Source organism: Colias philodice, chromosome 11 (assembly GCF_061535455.1).
Source record: "Colias philodice isolate Cphi_HAF_F1 chromosome 11, ilColPhil1 Martin Lab GWU primary, whole genome shotgun sequence".
NCBI classification, from domain to species: domain Eukaryota; kingdom Metazoa; phylum Arthropoda; class Insecta; order Lepidoptera; family Pieridae; genus Colias; species Colias philodice.
Window position 1 is genome coordinate 9,837,731 of NC_143096.1, and position 18,469 is coordinate 9,856,199.

General features: G+C 32.1%; 1 protein-coding gene across 1 annotated transcript in view; it reads left to right on the forward strand.

Annotated features, from left to right (window-relative positions):
• Nucleotides 1-18,469, forward strand: part of LOC149484819 (uncharacterized) — a 217,461-nt gene that overhangs the window by 80,111 nt on the left and 118,881 nt on the right. The window contains exons 3-4 of the mRNA XM_089701111.1: nucleotides 1,926-2,134; nucleotides 12,608-12,743. Of these exons, the coding sequence (XP_089557237.1) occupies nucleotides 1,926-2,134; nucleotides 12,608-12,743 (345 nt within the window). The remainder of the gene's footprint in view (nucleotides 1-1,925; nucleotides 2,135-12,607; nucleotides 12,744-18,469) is intronic.

Genomic DNA, 18,469 nt, shown 5'->3' on the forward strand with positions numbered 1-18,469 from the left:
TGTTCGCCTGTTTACACTAAAACTAAATACAACTAATAAGTCAATCAAAAAGTAAAATTAATACATACATCGATACGTAGCGACGCCTTTTATGAAGTCGTTTAAAATACCATTAGAAATTTTATCGCCAATTTAATTCACAAATGATAGTTTGTTCAAGCTCACTGAACAGATCGTTTAATTTATAACAGTCGAACACTTAGCCAATTATACACGATTTAATGTTAATTATTATATTGGACAATACAATATTTATGCTTTAAATGCCATACAATCAACCAATTGTTGTTTAAATTTTCGATTAGTGTTGTTCTGTAGTAATTTATTTGTTTGTACAGTTTATGTGACGATTTTTAGTGAGAATATTGATAAATATTCCTTTGGTGTTCCAGGTTTTTTTTGTTATATTGACTATAGATCCACCAACAATAAGAAATAAATAATACCATAAGTAGAATAAGATATTTTTTAGCGCTGAAAATCCATGGTGTTGCGTAATAGAGCTATATTGCAAACAGACACACCTGCAAACGTATTGGAGAGCTTTTATTTCTAGTATTTTATTATGGGGCATAAGATTAATAATAATTAATTTCTTCAAATATTCTACGTCATCTGCTAATTGATATCAATTTTGATAGTCACTTGTCACCCGTAAATTGAATTGCATACAAAATTACTATGCAATATAATAAGCTAGTATAATTACATATAAGTTGTTGGATTGTAATCACATTACACTGGCCGACGCTTGGTGTAACTTAATTGTTTGCTTCGTGTAGTCGTGAGCAAAGAGTTACGTCTGAATAGTATCTAGCGGATCTTAAATATAATGTAGTGATTAAATTAATAAATTTAATAAAATAATTATAACAGGAATGATGTATCAAAAATTCTAAGGAAAATATGCGTTTTCGTTTTTGTATATTTTTTTATGATAGATAACTATAATAGCCTACTCTACTAAAATTTTATTAAAGGCTGATTTTTCAATCCTTGGTTAAAACTTATTCGTCGAATAATGTATAAAACTACCATTTTAAAAACGTATTCTAATTGCCCGTATTTGAAAATTTACGTGACATTTTAATATTATCGTGTAATACTTTATTGGACGGATAAGTTTTAACCAAGCATTGAAAAATCGGCCCTAAGTCTAATACTATCGTAGATTATAAAAATTTATTAGTTAAGAATTGTGCCGGCATATTATATAAGACGATTCAAAACATTGATATCGAAATACTCACGTATTAATCTTATTTCCCATTAAAGTAGCTAACAATCGAATTATGCGAATTATTCATTCCAGTCAAAATTAAATAATCACGAAATTAAGCGGACAATGCGAAAAAAGGAATGATTAATTTAGAATGAATAAAATATTACACCGCTGTCAGTTGGGCGCGGTTTCGTGTTAATATACGTCGGCTGATGGCGGTAAAAGAAAAATACGGTTTTCGGACAAATGCCGCTGTAATGTGGGCAACACTGGGAAATTGATTGCTGGCTTGCAGAGTTTTGTTGCCGTTCGCTAAATAAGGGAGAATTACGTGAATTCAGTGTCGCTTATTTTGTGCTTTCTTTTTCTTTATTAGATTATGTTGTTTGCGCTACTTAGGGTCTTATGGTTATTTAAAGAGGGTTTGTTTGTTGTAGAGCTTTTGATGGTGGGGTTTTATCTTTACATGCGCTTAGTTTATCAGCCACTTTGATGTTAATCAGAAACTCTTAAACATATTTATATTAACGATTAATATTCACGAAAATTTATAATTGCCAAAATTAGGTCTATATATTACTATAACTCTATCATTCAATTTCTAATAATTATGTAAAATAACAGACCACTTAAAACTACTTAAATTTCACCCAAAACACCACGACATTATCATCTAAACTAACTGAGCATGTTTTTGTTACAGATACCATAGCATTACGGGATGTGCAAATGATCGCACCGTCAGCTGTCAAGCTTGGTGACACCGTCCTGCTCGGCTGCAAATGGGCTCTAGAAGGGAACGAGACCCTTTACAGTGTGAAATGGTACCGAGGCAGGCAGGAGTTCTTCAGCTATTTGCCCAAGGAGTACCCTTTTACCAGGATATTCGCGCAGCCTGGGATTGATGTGGATGTAAGTTTTATATTGTCTATCATGTATGTTATTCTATTTTGTCCTGGCTTCGACCGACTGGATAAAAATAATATTCAAAAAGCTTCATCTTTACTTAGCTTAAAGATGAAGCTTTGGTAATGCCGAAGGAATCTTTCAAAGTTAGTCGTTAGCAGTTAGGTTGGTTTTGAATTAAATCGTAGCAAGAAAATCGAATCTAATCTACCAGTATAATTTTTGATTTATATAGAGATGTTGTTGTTACCAAGAAAAACAGTTATGAAATAGATCACTTTTATGAAAATAATTGGAGCGGACCGGAGCACGCGACTAGTTATTTACATGTATATTGTTTTATGCTTAATAAGTTCAAGCTTAATCTCTTTTCTAAGTATTTCATGAGCTTATATACCTAGTAATTTTTTTGGCTCCAAGATTTAATTTGAAAATAACTCCAACAATATTATTAGATTAAAAATGAGAGCTTTACCTAGATGAAAAATGTTTTTATTTTCATTTTATCTGATTATTTTATACGTTCAGTGTTTGCAGGTTATTGAGAGGTTAAAATAACAATGATTATAATGTTTTTATCATACTTTAAACAAAAGTAAAATCCTATAAATTATGTTACAAATTAATAGCGTGAAATCGTAATATTAACACGTAGCTAATTTTTCTTATTCACGTCACATTATTTTCATATAAATTGCTTATACTTTTTAGATATTGTTTAAAAATAAACTTATTTCCATGTGATTAAAACTATTAGACAATAAACAAACCTCCAACTTACTAAGGAAGTTAGAGAACTTCCATGAATTCCTTTGAATATCAACACCGGATTATATAGTTTATCACACAGATTTATCTCGGATAATGAACGCTTGAAGCTATGCCCTGTTTCAATACTGACATGGCTGGAGATATGCTAGTAATTTGCAAGTATTAAACCGAGATTCTATGATATGTGGAAAGGCAACTTCCTCGCTTAATGTATGTAACGTACTAATTATGTAATTGATATATGTGTTAGATTTCTGATGATAATTTAAATATGAAAAGGTGTTTAATGAATGTATCGTTATTTCAATTGTAGTGATTCAGTTTGATAGTCCGGGATACATCGCCCATTTTTACAAGTGATTACTATCAAGCTAATTTTTCGTGAGTAGCTTTATTTTGATGAGATGCCCAATAATTTCATGAACGAAACTCTCGATTGTGGTAGCTTACAGAGGTAACAAGGATAAAATTTTTTGATTTGACGGTTCTCAAATATTTATTACGCAATTTTTATTGGACAATATGTCTGTTGAATTATATAAGTATTAAATAAGTGAAAATAAAAAAATCAGCTGGTTACTAATCATTTATGATGACTTCGTTATCGATACACATCGGAAAGGGGGACTCTTTGATCAAACCATAGATTTTGTAGGACAAATATTTTTTCGAATAATTTAGATAATTATCTTGAGATTGAACAAAAAAAAAACATTCAGTTAGTAATTAATATTTGAGAACCATCAAATCAAAATATTTTATCCTTGTTTCCTCTGGTAGCTACCACAATCGAGAGTTTCATACATGAAATTATTGGGCATCTCATCAAAATAAAGCTACTCACGAAAAATTAGCTTGATAGTAATCACTTGCAAAAATGGGCGATGTATCCCGGACTATGAAGGGAGAATGTGCATATTATTTTTTAACATGACAATGAAAACTGAGAAGCGGTTAATTAAATAATAGTATCTTTCTCATTATCTAGGCTTTTATAAAGGCACAGGTATATTATATTTTTAACTAAATAGATTTCGATGTTAGTAGTTATAGACATAAATAAATAAAAATAAATATAAATATCTTTATTTCACAACCACAATAACAAAATATACAAAAACGATGGTCCCGTACTAGACTATAGTCTGTATTACGGGTACCGATGTCCTTCCATGTTACAGTTGAGAAATATAGTGACGTAATTTAAACAGAGAATAAGGTAAAAAAATATATAATGTAAAAGTTGTGTCTGTGGGTGTGTTTGTGAGTGTATGAGTGTGTGAGTGTCATGTCTTTATGTGTGTGCATGATTGGAGGAGTGTGGGTTCATGTATTGGTAGTAGAATGTGTTTACGTTTGTATTTGTATAACTTAAATAAATGTTAATATAGAGTTATGAGTTTTCATAAATTATCTGAAAATATAGATTTGCATCTACTCGTAGGTACATATTCTTATACTTCGTAATTAAAATCAAGATTTGTATAATAGCTTTTCACAGACATTATGCTAGGTAAGAAGAGAACAGTTTGAAATGAGACACTGCGATGTTAATTGTTATTTTATTCATTTCAAATTTTATTTTCGAATGAACCGTGGCCTACAAACCCAGATAAAATGTTTTTCATTAATCCTTTCATTGGTTCCAGCGTGCGAACTTTAATAACATTAGCAGGATATTCCCAGGTTTTTATTAACTGAAATACTTTAAATATAAGTACAAAAAGTGTAACTCTATTCAACTGGCAGTTATCAATGGTCAATTAAAGTTGATATTTCAATGAAAGTTTTTAAAAGCATTTCTCCAATTAGCTCAAAACTCCGAGCTGGTACATTTTTAATACAGCGTCATTTGGAGCAACAAGTATATAAAAGTTGTTCTGGAATAATTGGAGTGTTTTCTCCAATCTTCAGTTAATTATTTTGATTTATAAGCACTTTAGTTATGAATAAGTTTCTAGTGTTTATTGTGGAAAATAGAATTATAATTATGTGTGTACACTGTACGGCCAATTTAGGTTAAAGAATAGAAGCATGATTATTGAAAATATGAACTTTTATCGAAAGGTATATACCTACACAAAAGCCCAATGGTTTTTGATAACAATCAAGACTTTCTATTCGAAGAAAGCATTTTGAATTTGTTGATGAGTCATCATCATCAGCCCATATACGTTCCCACTGCTGGGACACGGGCCTCCTATGAGGGTACAGGCCATAATCCACCACGCTGGCCAAGTGCGTGTTGGCGGATGACACATGTCATCGAACTTTTTAATTCTTCGACATGTCGGTTTCCTCACGATGTTTTCCTTCACCGTTCGAGCAGTGGTGATGTTACAAGTTACAACATGCGCAGATAAATTGAAAAATCAATTTATTTCCTGCGCGCTCGCCTGGTCTCGAACCCCGGACTTATCGATTCGAAGTCCGAGGTCTCACCACTGAGCCACCACTGCTTGTTGATGAGTCGCTAGTGTTCAATAAACCCAAATTATTAGTATAAATATTTCTATAAAGTGGAAATTAATTTAATATTATGTATTATTTGGCTTTATTTAATATTTAACTTTGTTCTTGCTAAAAAGAAATCTAAAGTATGCACACACAATATTAAGCTCCTTACATTTCGTAAATGAATTAGACTACCGTATATTGAAGTATTTATCTTCCCAAAGTAAATAATATACTGGAAATATATTCCTTTATGCCTACTCGTTTGCCTTTTAAGTATTTCAAAGAGAATGTAAAAATATTTGATCATTTCTGAGTAAGGGATGGGTCATGGCATCCGGTGTACCAAGGTTCTTACGAACCTTTCTGTATATGTTTAAATTTGAAGGGAACCCGTTTTGAAATGATCACGGGTTTTAAACGAAACAGAGTGCTTTAATAAAAAGCGCAGAAATAATTTAGGAAGGACTATTAGGAGGAAAACATCTAAAAATAAAATAGCTACGATATGATTTAAGGAATCAAAGAAGCAAATGTTATGTATGTACAAAAATAAATATAAAAAATATTGTACTAAGCATAAAAATTACGGTGTTATATTAGCATAAAAAGAAGTTATAGGTACCAATATGTAGGTACTTAGGTAATGAACCCGTATTTTATAGGTCCATGTAGAACAACCAAAAAACTAGGAAATATACGAATTGAATTTGCACGTATGAATAATATTGATATTATTGTTATTGTAAATCGTTTTTCAACTGCTCGCAAAAATATCGGAAAAAATATCTTGCTTTCAATCTGAACGATATTTGTATCCATATTTTTCTAGTCGATTTTTAACTTTACTAAAAAACGTGCGCAGTCATGAGGCCTGCTAACATAATATTTTGTGAAATGCTTTCGATGAATCTATAATATTTTCTTCGACCAAATATTGCTCAATACGATTAAAGAAGTTTTCGTTTTAAAAAAATGAGTCGAGTAATTTTTTAAATTTATTAAAACTTAATACACAGGAATATCTACCTAAATAATATTCTTTATTAAAGAAGTAATTACAATTCATTATTGAAATATAGCTGTGAAAATTAGCCAAACACCTCCCGGCTTCTGACAGCCGACGCGTCTAACTAAAATTTCCCACAAATAGTAATTGTCTCAAAATGTTCAAGAAATTGCCGATAAACCACAACTTTTGAATTTCTAGAAGGAAAATGTGACAAAGGGTTTATCCATACTAATATTATAAATGTGAAAGTAACTCTGTCTGTCTCAATCACGCCTTAACTACTGAACCAATTTGCATGAAATTTGGTGTAGAGATATTTTGATACCCGAGAAAGGACATAGGCTACTTTTTACCAGGGAAATAGGATAGGTATCCCGGAAATCCCACGGGAACGGGAACTATGCGGGTTTTTCTTTGACTGCGCGGGCGAAGCTGCGGGTGGAAAGCTAGTACTAACATAAATGTACTTGAATAATGAAAAAATAATGAAAAACAAAGTTAATAAAAAATGCGGTTAAATCTGCACCCTATTAATGTTGCATTCAATTTACGATATTTACATTTGAACGATGAAAATTACCTCATGTTTAAAAAAAAATCAGTAAACTCTACATCGAAATTTATCAGAAACTGTTCCTTAGTATATTATAGTTACCCTAGTATTTAAAGGTAATTAAACCGAGTTGTAAAAGTATAAATAAATAAATAATAAATAAATATTATAGGACATTATTACACAAATCGACCTAGTCCCACAGTAAGCTCAATTAAGGCTTGTGTTGTGGGTACTAGGCGACGATAAATATAATATTTAATAAATACATTATTACATATATAGATAATAACACCCAGACCCAAGAACAAATAATTGAGTTCATCACACAAATATTTGCCCTGACCGGGGATCGAACCCGGGACCGTCGGCTCAGTAGGCAGTTACTTTACCACTGCGCCAACCGCGTAGTATGAATTGAAAATAACGTTGTTTTGAAAGTAATTTTCTACCTTCATTAGAATGAATAATATTTCGATAAGAATATAAATACAGAAATAAGAGAAGAATAAGATTTTTTCATTATTTTAAAATTCTTACTTCCCACGGGAAGCAATACTCACCTTGAGATAAAAGCATCCTAGTACGTTTCACATGAATATTGATATCTTATCTCTGGGTTTTTTTTAACATTTATTATTATTAAATAGGGGAAGTATTTTTTTATTATTTTGAGAGAAAACAATTTAAAAACAGACATCATCACAGGCCAAATCCCTTGCTTCTATAAAATAATTGGTCCTTTTAATGACAATCAAATAAACGCTCTTTCTTCTTTAATGGACGTAAAAAAGAACTTCACGATAGTAAAAACAAAATTATCAGGTCGTTTTCGCACTTTTTACCTTTTATTGTGGACTGTTAAGGAAAATTCGTTTTACGACAAGCTAAATTTTTTGAATAAACATGAGGCACATTTTATTTGAAGATATAGATCTTTTAATTATATATATTATATTCATAAATCCACTTAACTAACATTTAATGCGATTTTATGAGAGAATTAGTAAGAAATCTTTGTATGGAACTCCTTGATTTACTTTATTTAAAATGGGCATTTCATTCAAGTTTGTGAATAAACAGCAAATAAATAAGTTTCTCCAAATTCTATACAATATTAAGTATCTATTAAAACAGTTAAACGCGATAAAATAGCCTAAAAAAACGCGATTTAATAATCTGATTTTAATTTTTAATAATCACACTTCCTTGGACTAAAGCTTTGTATTGTCGATCGTTTTATTGATTTCATTCAATAAAATTTATTGAAGTCGAAAACTACAGAAAAGTTTATTTACTGATTCCAAATTTAGGTTAGACAAACTCTTCAAGTATTTATCCTAATTAAGGAATATGAAAATTATTTAGTTAATTAAAAAAATTAATATAAAGGTCTATTAAAATATTTTCCATCAACCAAAATAGATAATAAAAACTAAAGATTTTATCGCTTCTAATGAATAGATTTTCCAATCTATTATTAGATCAACTTTGAAATTCTAAAAACCTATAAAAAATAAGCGGCAATTAAACCGATTATCGTGAAAACAGAGCAAAAACATTTATAGACAAACAGGGCAAGAAAACAAGATCATTAAAACAGAATTATATGCTTTTATTTCTGAGTCTCATAATTATAACTTCAAGGGGATCAGAAAAACTTTCGTCTTTCAAAGTAACATTTTCCTGACGCAAATGAATAAGAGAATGTTGATATAATATTATATTTATTCCCTCTAGAGATAGTAGTTTTTATTATAGTTAAGCTGTAGTTTTAAACTTAGCTAAGCTGTATTTCATACTTTGATATCATAATGAAGAAATATCATTCGATTATTTCAAATGTTTTTACCGAATACAATCTTATAATTGGTCTGATTAAAAAAGCTTTAAATGAAATTGCCTATGTTTTAGCTGTTTAGTTGATAAGATCGATCAATCCAAGTCGAGCCCGGACAAAAAAATTCCTTAGAACCTTCTATGTGTAGGTATTAGTTAACATTGAAAACTCTACCATATTATATTTTCTTTACTCTTTACACCACAACGATATGTGCAAAATCCGATTGTGTGACATAATTCATTTATTTAATATTTGTTCAAATTGTGAAAATTTCCTAATCACGAGATAAATTGATTTTAAAATAACAAAGAATTGTATTTCTTGTTTCCGCTAATATTAGTTTATTTTCATCCGAAAATTTCGGTGGAATGTAAAGTTTAAATTCTTGAATAATAAACATCAAACAAACAATAAAACAATGAAGAGAATTTAGGAAATACGAAACTAAATATTTTCCATCATAATCCTTAAAGCCGCGGGCGATTGCTAGTTAATTAATTGACTTTTAACTTAAAACAAATTTGCTTTTAATGTGTTTATTCATTTCACATTCAATGCTTTTCATAATTGTTAAAAAGCTAGCATCAAAGGGGTTTAAAAAACATAAAGAGCTGTTTCAGTCAGACGATAATAAGAGGAGTGTTGTGAAAAATTAAAATGACCCAAGCTTGGTCAGAGTAAACAAGTTCGTTAGTTGACTGTGCCGTCGATATCGAAGCGATAAACTCATACCTATGAACCAAACATCTTTTCTTTTATCAACTTTTTATCAGTTGCGTTCTTACTTATTTTTAAAATGCAAGATGTTTTATTTTTTTTCTTGATTTCACGTGGATTTACAAGGGCGGTTTTTTATGGTAATGATTGATAGAGCAATTGAGGCCACTGTTTTTTGCAACGAAATATCCATTCCATCGGAATTTCCTTTGATTAGGAGGGAACTGTCCAGGACAATAACTAGTAGGAGTAATATAAGATGTCTGCGGTAAGACGGTTGACTTTAAATGACAGTTGTAGAACAATCTAGACGATCGCTTGGGCTAATTTTCATATTAATAGATGTAATATTTATACGTATATTACGTTTGCACAAGGCCATTTTCGCCTGAACGAAGAAGAACTTAATTTATGTGTAAAATGTAAATAAAATTATACATATTTTTAGTGGTAATTCTAGAGGTTTTTAATCACTTTATAGTTTACCAGCCTTTATATTTATAATGAGAGTTAAATATTAATACTATTATAAAGGCGAAAGTTTGTATGGATGTATGGATGTTTGTTACTCTTTCACGTAAAAACTACTGAACCGATTACAATGAAATTTAGCACACATATATAGGGTAACTTGGATTAACACATAGGATAGGTTTTATCCCGGAAATCCCACGGGAACGGGAACTATGCGGGTTTTCCTTTGAAAACGCGGGCGAAGCTGCGGGCGGAAATCTAGTAACTAGATAATTTTATTATTATCAAATGAAGGCCCTTAGATTATTCATGATTTCTATATTTTACTATCCATGAATTTACCTTCAAACTATTGTTTCTAACTATGTATTATAGATATTTAATCACAACCTAAAAACGGAAACGAATGATAATTTCAAAGAATTTCCTCTTTAATAAAATAAAATATATAGTCGATATTATAAATGCACAGTGCGTAATCACGGAGTAGGTAGGGGTGAGCACTGAGCAATCTTATTTTCCAATGTTGGATCAATACAGAGAAGTGGGACAAAGGATATTACTGGACATAGAATGAAGAAAAAAGTTGCTTTAATTACAGTACGCTTGCTTCGAAACTAAACTGTTTTGCTGCACACTCGTTTAAGCGAACTCTTTGAGTAATTATGGGACACATTATGAAAGTTAATAGTTTTATTTTTCATGAAAAATGTCATATAAGATTGTTAAAAAATGTTTATGTATTGAACTAGGTGATGTTCGACATAACCTGCAAGTTTGGAAAACTTTTGTGGACAACCCTGATTCATTTTCAAGAATAAAAAGGACTGTCGTGGACTGTCGTCTTCAACTAAAATTAGAATGGAAGAGACAGTAAAGGTAGAGCCTACTGGATTCCGTTGTAAATCTAAGTCAGACTGGAATTTTTTCAAGTGATAATAACATCGAATTTTGTATGGCCATACATTATAGATACTGGCAAACAAAAGTTCAAGAGAAATGAAAAAATATAAAAAATGAAGTGTATTTAACCCTGAAATTGAATCGTAAAAATAATATTCATTCTGTCAGCTGTTTTGGGAATCAAGTGAAACTTTATAAACCATAATTAATTAAGTGCTTGTTTCATTTTTATTTATCGTAAATGTTACCAAAAATTTAATTTGAGAGAAGAACAGAATACTATAAAGCTTATAATAAATTTCTTCATTTAAAATATTAATTTATTGTGGGCATTGTAAACAGAATTTTGCGAAGTTAAAACATAATTTTATTTATTCAAATGTTCGTTATTAATTAATAAACGGAATAGAAAGACTAATATTATTTGTGTATCTTTTGTTACCCTTCCTGTTGTGCTAAATGTTTTGCTGACTTTAAAGATAATTTTCTCTGTGTTGTGAAGAGTTAGGATTATTGGAACTTCACAGATGACGTATTCGCCAACACGATACCAAAAATATATATATTTTTTTATAAAATATAGTTTAATATGAAACAAATGAAACTGCCATGCCGCATAATATACTCTATCCCAACCGCGCAATCTATGAATATTCAACTATTAGTATCAAGTAAAACCCCCCCTGTTATACGAAAATATAACAGGTTACCAAGGAAAATAGAAAAAGGTCGGAACTATTATGCATTCCCATACCGTACCTTCGGCCCTCAGCCAAGCGTATCGTTTGACATACGAAAACGTAATGATATCATATCATAGCATGACAAAACCTAGCTTCCGGTGTGATGGGGTCACGACAGGCTTATGTATGTGTCATTGTTTGAGAATAAGTGTAACTAAAATCTGAGTTCAAGCTTTTGAAATAACGCCGTCTAGAATTTTTGAATTTTTTTTTTGAACAACATATTTTGTTCTACGACTACATTACGTATAACGCAATAAATTATTTTTAAATGATTTTTTATGCTTTTATTGTACTCTCCTAACATTTGTAAGTCTATGTTCTATTCATTATCGAAAGGACGACGCGACGCCCTCTTCCCCTCTCGTTCGCTTCTTGTTTACGTAATTTTTGGGATGCGCCTAGAGTTATTATTCAAACGTTAACGTAAACGAGTTATAATTCAAACAGAAAATTAAATGAATATTTATTTTAGTATGAAAATAAAATCTAACAAATTATCAAAAGTCGTAGAACAATTAATGTTGTTACTTATGATGTTAGCTATCTTGCCCTGCGAGGTTGCTGGTGTTTTACAAGTAACCCTGTATATTACTATACTGTTATACTATGTAAATTATGAAATAGTTTGTAGTCAGTGGATTCTTACCTGTCAAATAATGATAAATTGTTTAAAACAGCGTTAAAAAGTTTTGTGGAAAATAAAAAAGGTAATACTAGGTATCCATTAAGTTATTTTTAAAGTGTTAGAGCATTATCTGAATCTTTCGAAATTATAGTGACTAAATTATAGTGAATTATAGTGATCTTTCGAAATTTTGACTCTAGCTTTTAACACATTTAATAGCTTCACTTGTATGTTTGTGTATAATCGACTCCTTTAGATTTTATTTTGAACTTTTAACGAACAGATTTAATTCGAACTTTGAGCACTTCAAGAATCTGCAAATAATTTCAGGAAAGCTTGTTTCTTTAGCCTATATTTACATGACTACCTCAATTACCACAGGTATCAAGATCGACCTCCCAACAAGTGGTGCTACGGGAGGCTAGCCGCGCACTCGCGGGGAGATACCGCTGCGAGGTGTCCGCTGACGCGCCCTCCTTCCACACACAAGTGCGGTCAGCGTATATACATGTTGTTGGTAAGTGGCAGCTTATAAGTGGTATAAGTGGTATAAGCGGTATAAGTGGTATAAGCTGTATACGTGATATAAGCGGTATAAGAGGTATAAGTGGTATACGCGGAATAAGCGGTATACGTGGTATAAGCTGTATAAGTGGTATACGCGGTATAAGTGGTATGACTGTTATTAGTGGCATAAGCGGTATTAATGATATGAATGATGGACTGATATTATGTTTATTGAATATAATATAAATTGAATGTTGTTTTGTATAATGTTTCTGCTCTAGGAAATATTTATAAGTATCCTTCTGGCTGGTCTGTTGTTTGATACACTTAATGATCTAAGTTTGATACCTTAGATCATTAAGTTTGATACTAACAACGTGATTTTATGCATTTTGTTTGATAAATGCTATTGATAATGAAATGAAGTTAAGTGTATTAATTATGCTACATTTTATGATTTGATTATGAAAGCACGAATTACTCTATTGTACGTTCAATAGATTAACTTAAGTTGTTGAATGCTATTAACAATTTTAAAGCATTTATTTGCGTATATTATGTATTAGCTAACAACACTATTTAAATCCTTCATTAATACAATAAAACGGCAGTTATATTAAAAATAAAGATATTCCCTTTAAAACTTTACATCTCATAACAACATATAAAACATAAAACTAAACCGCATAAAGCTTTGAATTTTAAAGTAAATTCGTAAATAATGGATCTAGAATGGAGCAATACACTACTGGAATAAGCTTAAAATAAACAAAAACGCTATCCTCGAGAAATGGCTACAATTGAGACGGTCTTATTTACTAGTGGTTGGTTGCTTTGAGATAAGCAAGGGCCACTGTTGAATTTTATATTTAGTTTTATATAGCATTGTAATTCTTTATAAATATTTATTTTTTTAAGAATAGAAAGAAATCGATCAAGAGACTGGATTCGAACCCGCGTCTTCGGCTATTCTGGGTTGACGTCTCCTATACTTCAAAATAAAAATGGCCACTGTATTGAAAGCAGTATTTACAGTCAGAGTACTATCCGGGCATTACGCGGGAAAAAATCAAACTTATAAGTCAACGCAATCAAAAGAGACATTAAAAGTAAGTTTATTCGGAGCCCTTGGTGTGAGAGTCCGACTCGTTCTTGGCCAGTTCTATTTAATCATGACACACCGCTATAACAAACCCCACTGCGTCTGGCTCGTACCGTCTTTTCATACTTAGTTTGACTTCACTTTGCATTTCTTTAAAATTGTCGCTATCCGATTTGTACTTTATAACAGCCAACAATATCCTTGTTGTGATCTCGTATTTTTCTATTTATGCGCTCAGAAAAAGAAAAATAGACGGGGAGTAATTTTTTTACAACACGGCGAGCGAAGCGGAGAAAAATAAGTTTAGCTTCTTTAATCCCATGTTTATTACAAATTGTAAAGAACACTTAAATCCAAATTTTCATTAACATTCAGAGTAAAATAAACGGGGTCAATGTACGAATGTCCTTATTCCCCGCCCCAATTTTACTCCGCTTAGTTTGAGATGGGATAATATTATCCTATGTGTTTCAGTAAATATTAATCAGAAAGATCCTCTAAGTCACAAAAAATGGAAACAGCCATTCGAGTTGTTTTGAACTATTACGTATTCATTGGTAACCACAGAAATGTGTGTTTTGAGTGACCTATTAAATAGTTGTAAAAAAAAAATAGAATAATGTATTGGATCGTAATCAAACATGTTTTATTTTTCACACTATAATAAAGTTAATACTTACTGTTATTACTACTATACAATATTATTAAATAATCATATATTTATATGATATGGAATTCATAACGACACAGTTTTAAAATATATCTACACTATACTAAATTGCTAGTGAAGTAAATACCCAATCAATACCGCCGTCGAAGTTTGCGAGACGGCATCTTGTACGCGTGAAGTTGTGCCGGACTATAACTCGATTATATAACGGTTTCAAACATTTTAATATATATTAAATAAATAGTCAAATAATTCAAATACGTAAGAAAAATAAGTAATACCAATGATTATATAGCCCAGGTATGCTTTATGAAAATATTCTAGATAACCTAACCTAAATACCTCATTTCAAAATATTTCTATGTTTCGGTATTTACTACTTTAACTTCTTGATTCTTTAAATAGTGTGAACGTCTCTTTTCTTCAAGTAACTTTTAGCTGTATTTTAGCTGTATATGTTATTAAATTTTAAGGTAATTTTAAATTAAAATTTCACATCAAGTAATTATTATTGTAGGTACCTTTGTTTTTGTAATTTGTTGTGACATTTGACAATGACAATTCGTGTCATTCTTATATTCTTTTAGTTGTCACGGATACTAGCGCTTTGGACATTTGAATTGTAATTTACACAAGTAGTGTGTTAATTTCGGTATATAATAACTGGTGGTAAAGGTCATGTTAGATTATTGGATTTTAAACTTAGACTTATTATTATATTTAATATATATTTTTTTTATTACTATATATTATATATACATATATTTTAAGAATATTATTTTTGATATTAATTATTTATTATTTTCGTCATGGCTTTAAATGATAGCACGGAAAGCGAAGCGTTTTTTTCACTCTCTTCAAATGGTTCAGAAAGCGACAGTTTTAATAGTTTGACTTCCTCTTCTCCTTGCATTTCCTCTCTATTCTCCAATCAACCTAATAACTTTAATGTAATTCATATAAATGCTCAGAGTATTCCGGCACACTACCCTGACCTCCTTGCTACCTTTGACTCCCATCCTGTACATGCCATATTAATTTCAGAGTCCTGGCTCAAACCCTGTCTTCCTTCCTCTTCTTATAGTCTTCCAGGATTTCAGTTAATAAGGAACGATCGCATGGGTCGGACCGGAGGAGGGGTTGCAATTTACTTACGTTCTCACATTCCTTACACAATTGTCAGCTCCTCCCCTCAGCCGCCACCTAGCGATGCAGCTGAACATCTCCTTGTCGAAATAACTTCTTCCAACACTAAAATCCTTTTAGGCGTCTTCTACTCCCCTAACCTCTCTGTTAACTATTTCCATTCCTTCGACCAGATCCTTGAATCCTTTTCTCCTCTTTATAATCATATTATATTTATGGGAGATTTTAACACCTGCTTACTCAAGGGTGATCATCGTAGTAATAAGCTTATAAATTTAGTTGATTCCTATAATCTTAAAATCCTCCCTTTACAGGCTACCCATTCCTCTCCCAACTGTACCCCATCCCTCCTTGATCTCATCATTGTTTCCTCCCCAACGCATGTCGCTGAGCACGGACAGCGTTCAGCTGACATGTTTTCCTTTCATGACCTTATTTTCCTTTCTTACAAATTAAAACTTCCTAAATCGAAACCTAAGATTATTTTGCAACGTAATTTCGGTAAAATTAATGCTGAGCGCTTGTGCGAAGACGCAATAAACATGGACTGGTCGGTTGTTTCGTCTGCTGAAACCATCAATGATAAAGTGTCACTTTTTAATTCATTAATTCTTCAACTTTATGATTCGCATGCTCCTATGCGTCCAGTTAAGTTGAAGCACCTGCCTGCCCCTTGGATGACCGACAACCTTAAATCACTTTTACGGAAGAAGGCGCGTGCAAAGACTAAATTAAAGTTGTCTAATTCGGATATAAATCGTGAAAAATTTAATCGAATTCGAAACCGCTGCAATACTTTGTGTAGGGATGCTCAACGACTTTATATATCTAAGTCGGTTGACAATGGTGATCCTTCTAAAACTTGGAAATTCCTTAGATCCCTTGGAATTGGCAGATCCCAACAAAATCCTTGTCTTAATTCAACCCAGGCCAATGTTCTCAATTCCCATTTTTCCAATCCTCCCTCAGATTTCCATCCTACCCTTAAATCTCATACACTATCCTACCTAAATAACCTACCCCATTCCAGCTTTCCTCCTTTTGTATTCAATCGTTTTACCGAGTGTAGTGTTAAGAAAAGCATATTGTCAATCACTTCAAAGGCCGTCGGTAGTGACTGCATTGGTCGGAACATGATCATTCCAATCCTCCCTATAATCAATCCTACTATCACACATATCCTAAATTTTTCCATTACATCTGGCACATTTCCTGATGATTGGAAAAGTGCTCACATTATACCTCTCCCAAAAATTCCTAACCCTTCCACTACATCTGATTACCGACCCATTGCCATCCTTCCATTTCTCTCTAAGGTTCTCGAACGACTGGTTCAAGAGCAATTGAGTATTTTCCTTAACTCCAATAATCTCCTTAATCCTTTCCAATCTGGTTTCCGTCCCGGTCACAGTACGACCACTGCACTTATCAAAATCACTGACGACATCCGGCGAGGTTTTGACAATAAGCAGCTCACAATTCTAACGTTGCTGGACTTTAGTAACGCTTTCAATACGGTCGATCACGACATATTGCTGGCTTTACTGCGGTCCCTTAATTTATCTGCATCGGCTATCGATTGGGTACATAGCTACTTAAGGGGTCGTCGGCAACGTATACAGATTGAGGAGATTTCCTCATCTTGGTGCAATGTTACTGCTGGCGTTCCTCAAGGCGGCGTTCTCTCTCCCCTCCTTTTCTCCATTTTTATTAACACCATTTCCAAAAATATTGAGTCACCCTACCATATGTATGCAGACGATTTCCAATTATATAAACACGCATCACTACTCGAACTACCTGAAGTGATTTTTCAAGTAAACGCTGATCTTGCGACAATCGTCTCATGGAGTAAACATTACGGTTTAACAGTTAACCCAATTAAAACCAAAGCTATTATTTTCGGAAGCAGGCAGCTCGTATCAAAAATCGACTGGGCCGATTTACCAAGTATCGTTGTTGATGGTGTGTCTATCCCTTATAGCACACAAGTAAAAAATCTTGGTTTGACACTTGACCAAACTTTTTCGTGGGATGAGCAAATAAAACAAGTCCGTAAAAGGGTTTTCTCATCGGCGTTCTCGCTACGGCGCTTACGAAACTTTTTACCGATCGCTACGAAAATTACGTTAGCTCATTCTTTACTCCTTCCTCTCCTTGATTTTGCCGATTCATCCTATCCAGATCTCCACGAATACCAACTAGACACCCTTGAGAAGCTTCAAAATTTTTGTATACGATTTATTTATGGATTACGTAAATTTGATCATATTTCTGAGTTTAGAACAAAATTAAACTGGCTCCCCATTCGCTTCCGCCGGAATACTCACATTCTTCATCTCCTGTATTGTATTTTATTTCACCCTAAAACACCGTCCTACTTAAAAAACAACTTTAACTATCTTAGCTCTACTCACACTCTCACTCTTCGTTCTTCCAACCTTTTATTATTATGTACTCCTGTCCATCGGTCAAACTTTTATGACAATTCGTTTACTGTTCGTGCCATTCAGCTCTGGAACGCCTTGCCGGAAAGTATCCGACGTGCACAAACGCTCAGTTCTTTTAAGTCCCTATTGAAAGCTCATTATCTAGCCATGCAATAGTTGCATTAATTTATGTATAATTATAATTTTTGTATATATTGTTATATATATATATTATTGTAGTTTGTGTAGTGTATAATACAAGTATATTTATATAACTATGTGGTATCTATGTACAGTATATGTAGTTTATGTAGTATGTAGGCATTTTTTTAATATATCCTTTCTTTTATTTCTTTTTGCGCTATCCTTATTCTTCTTACATTTCCTTT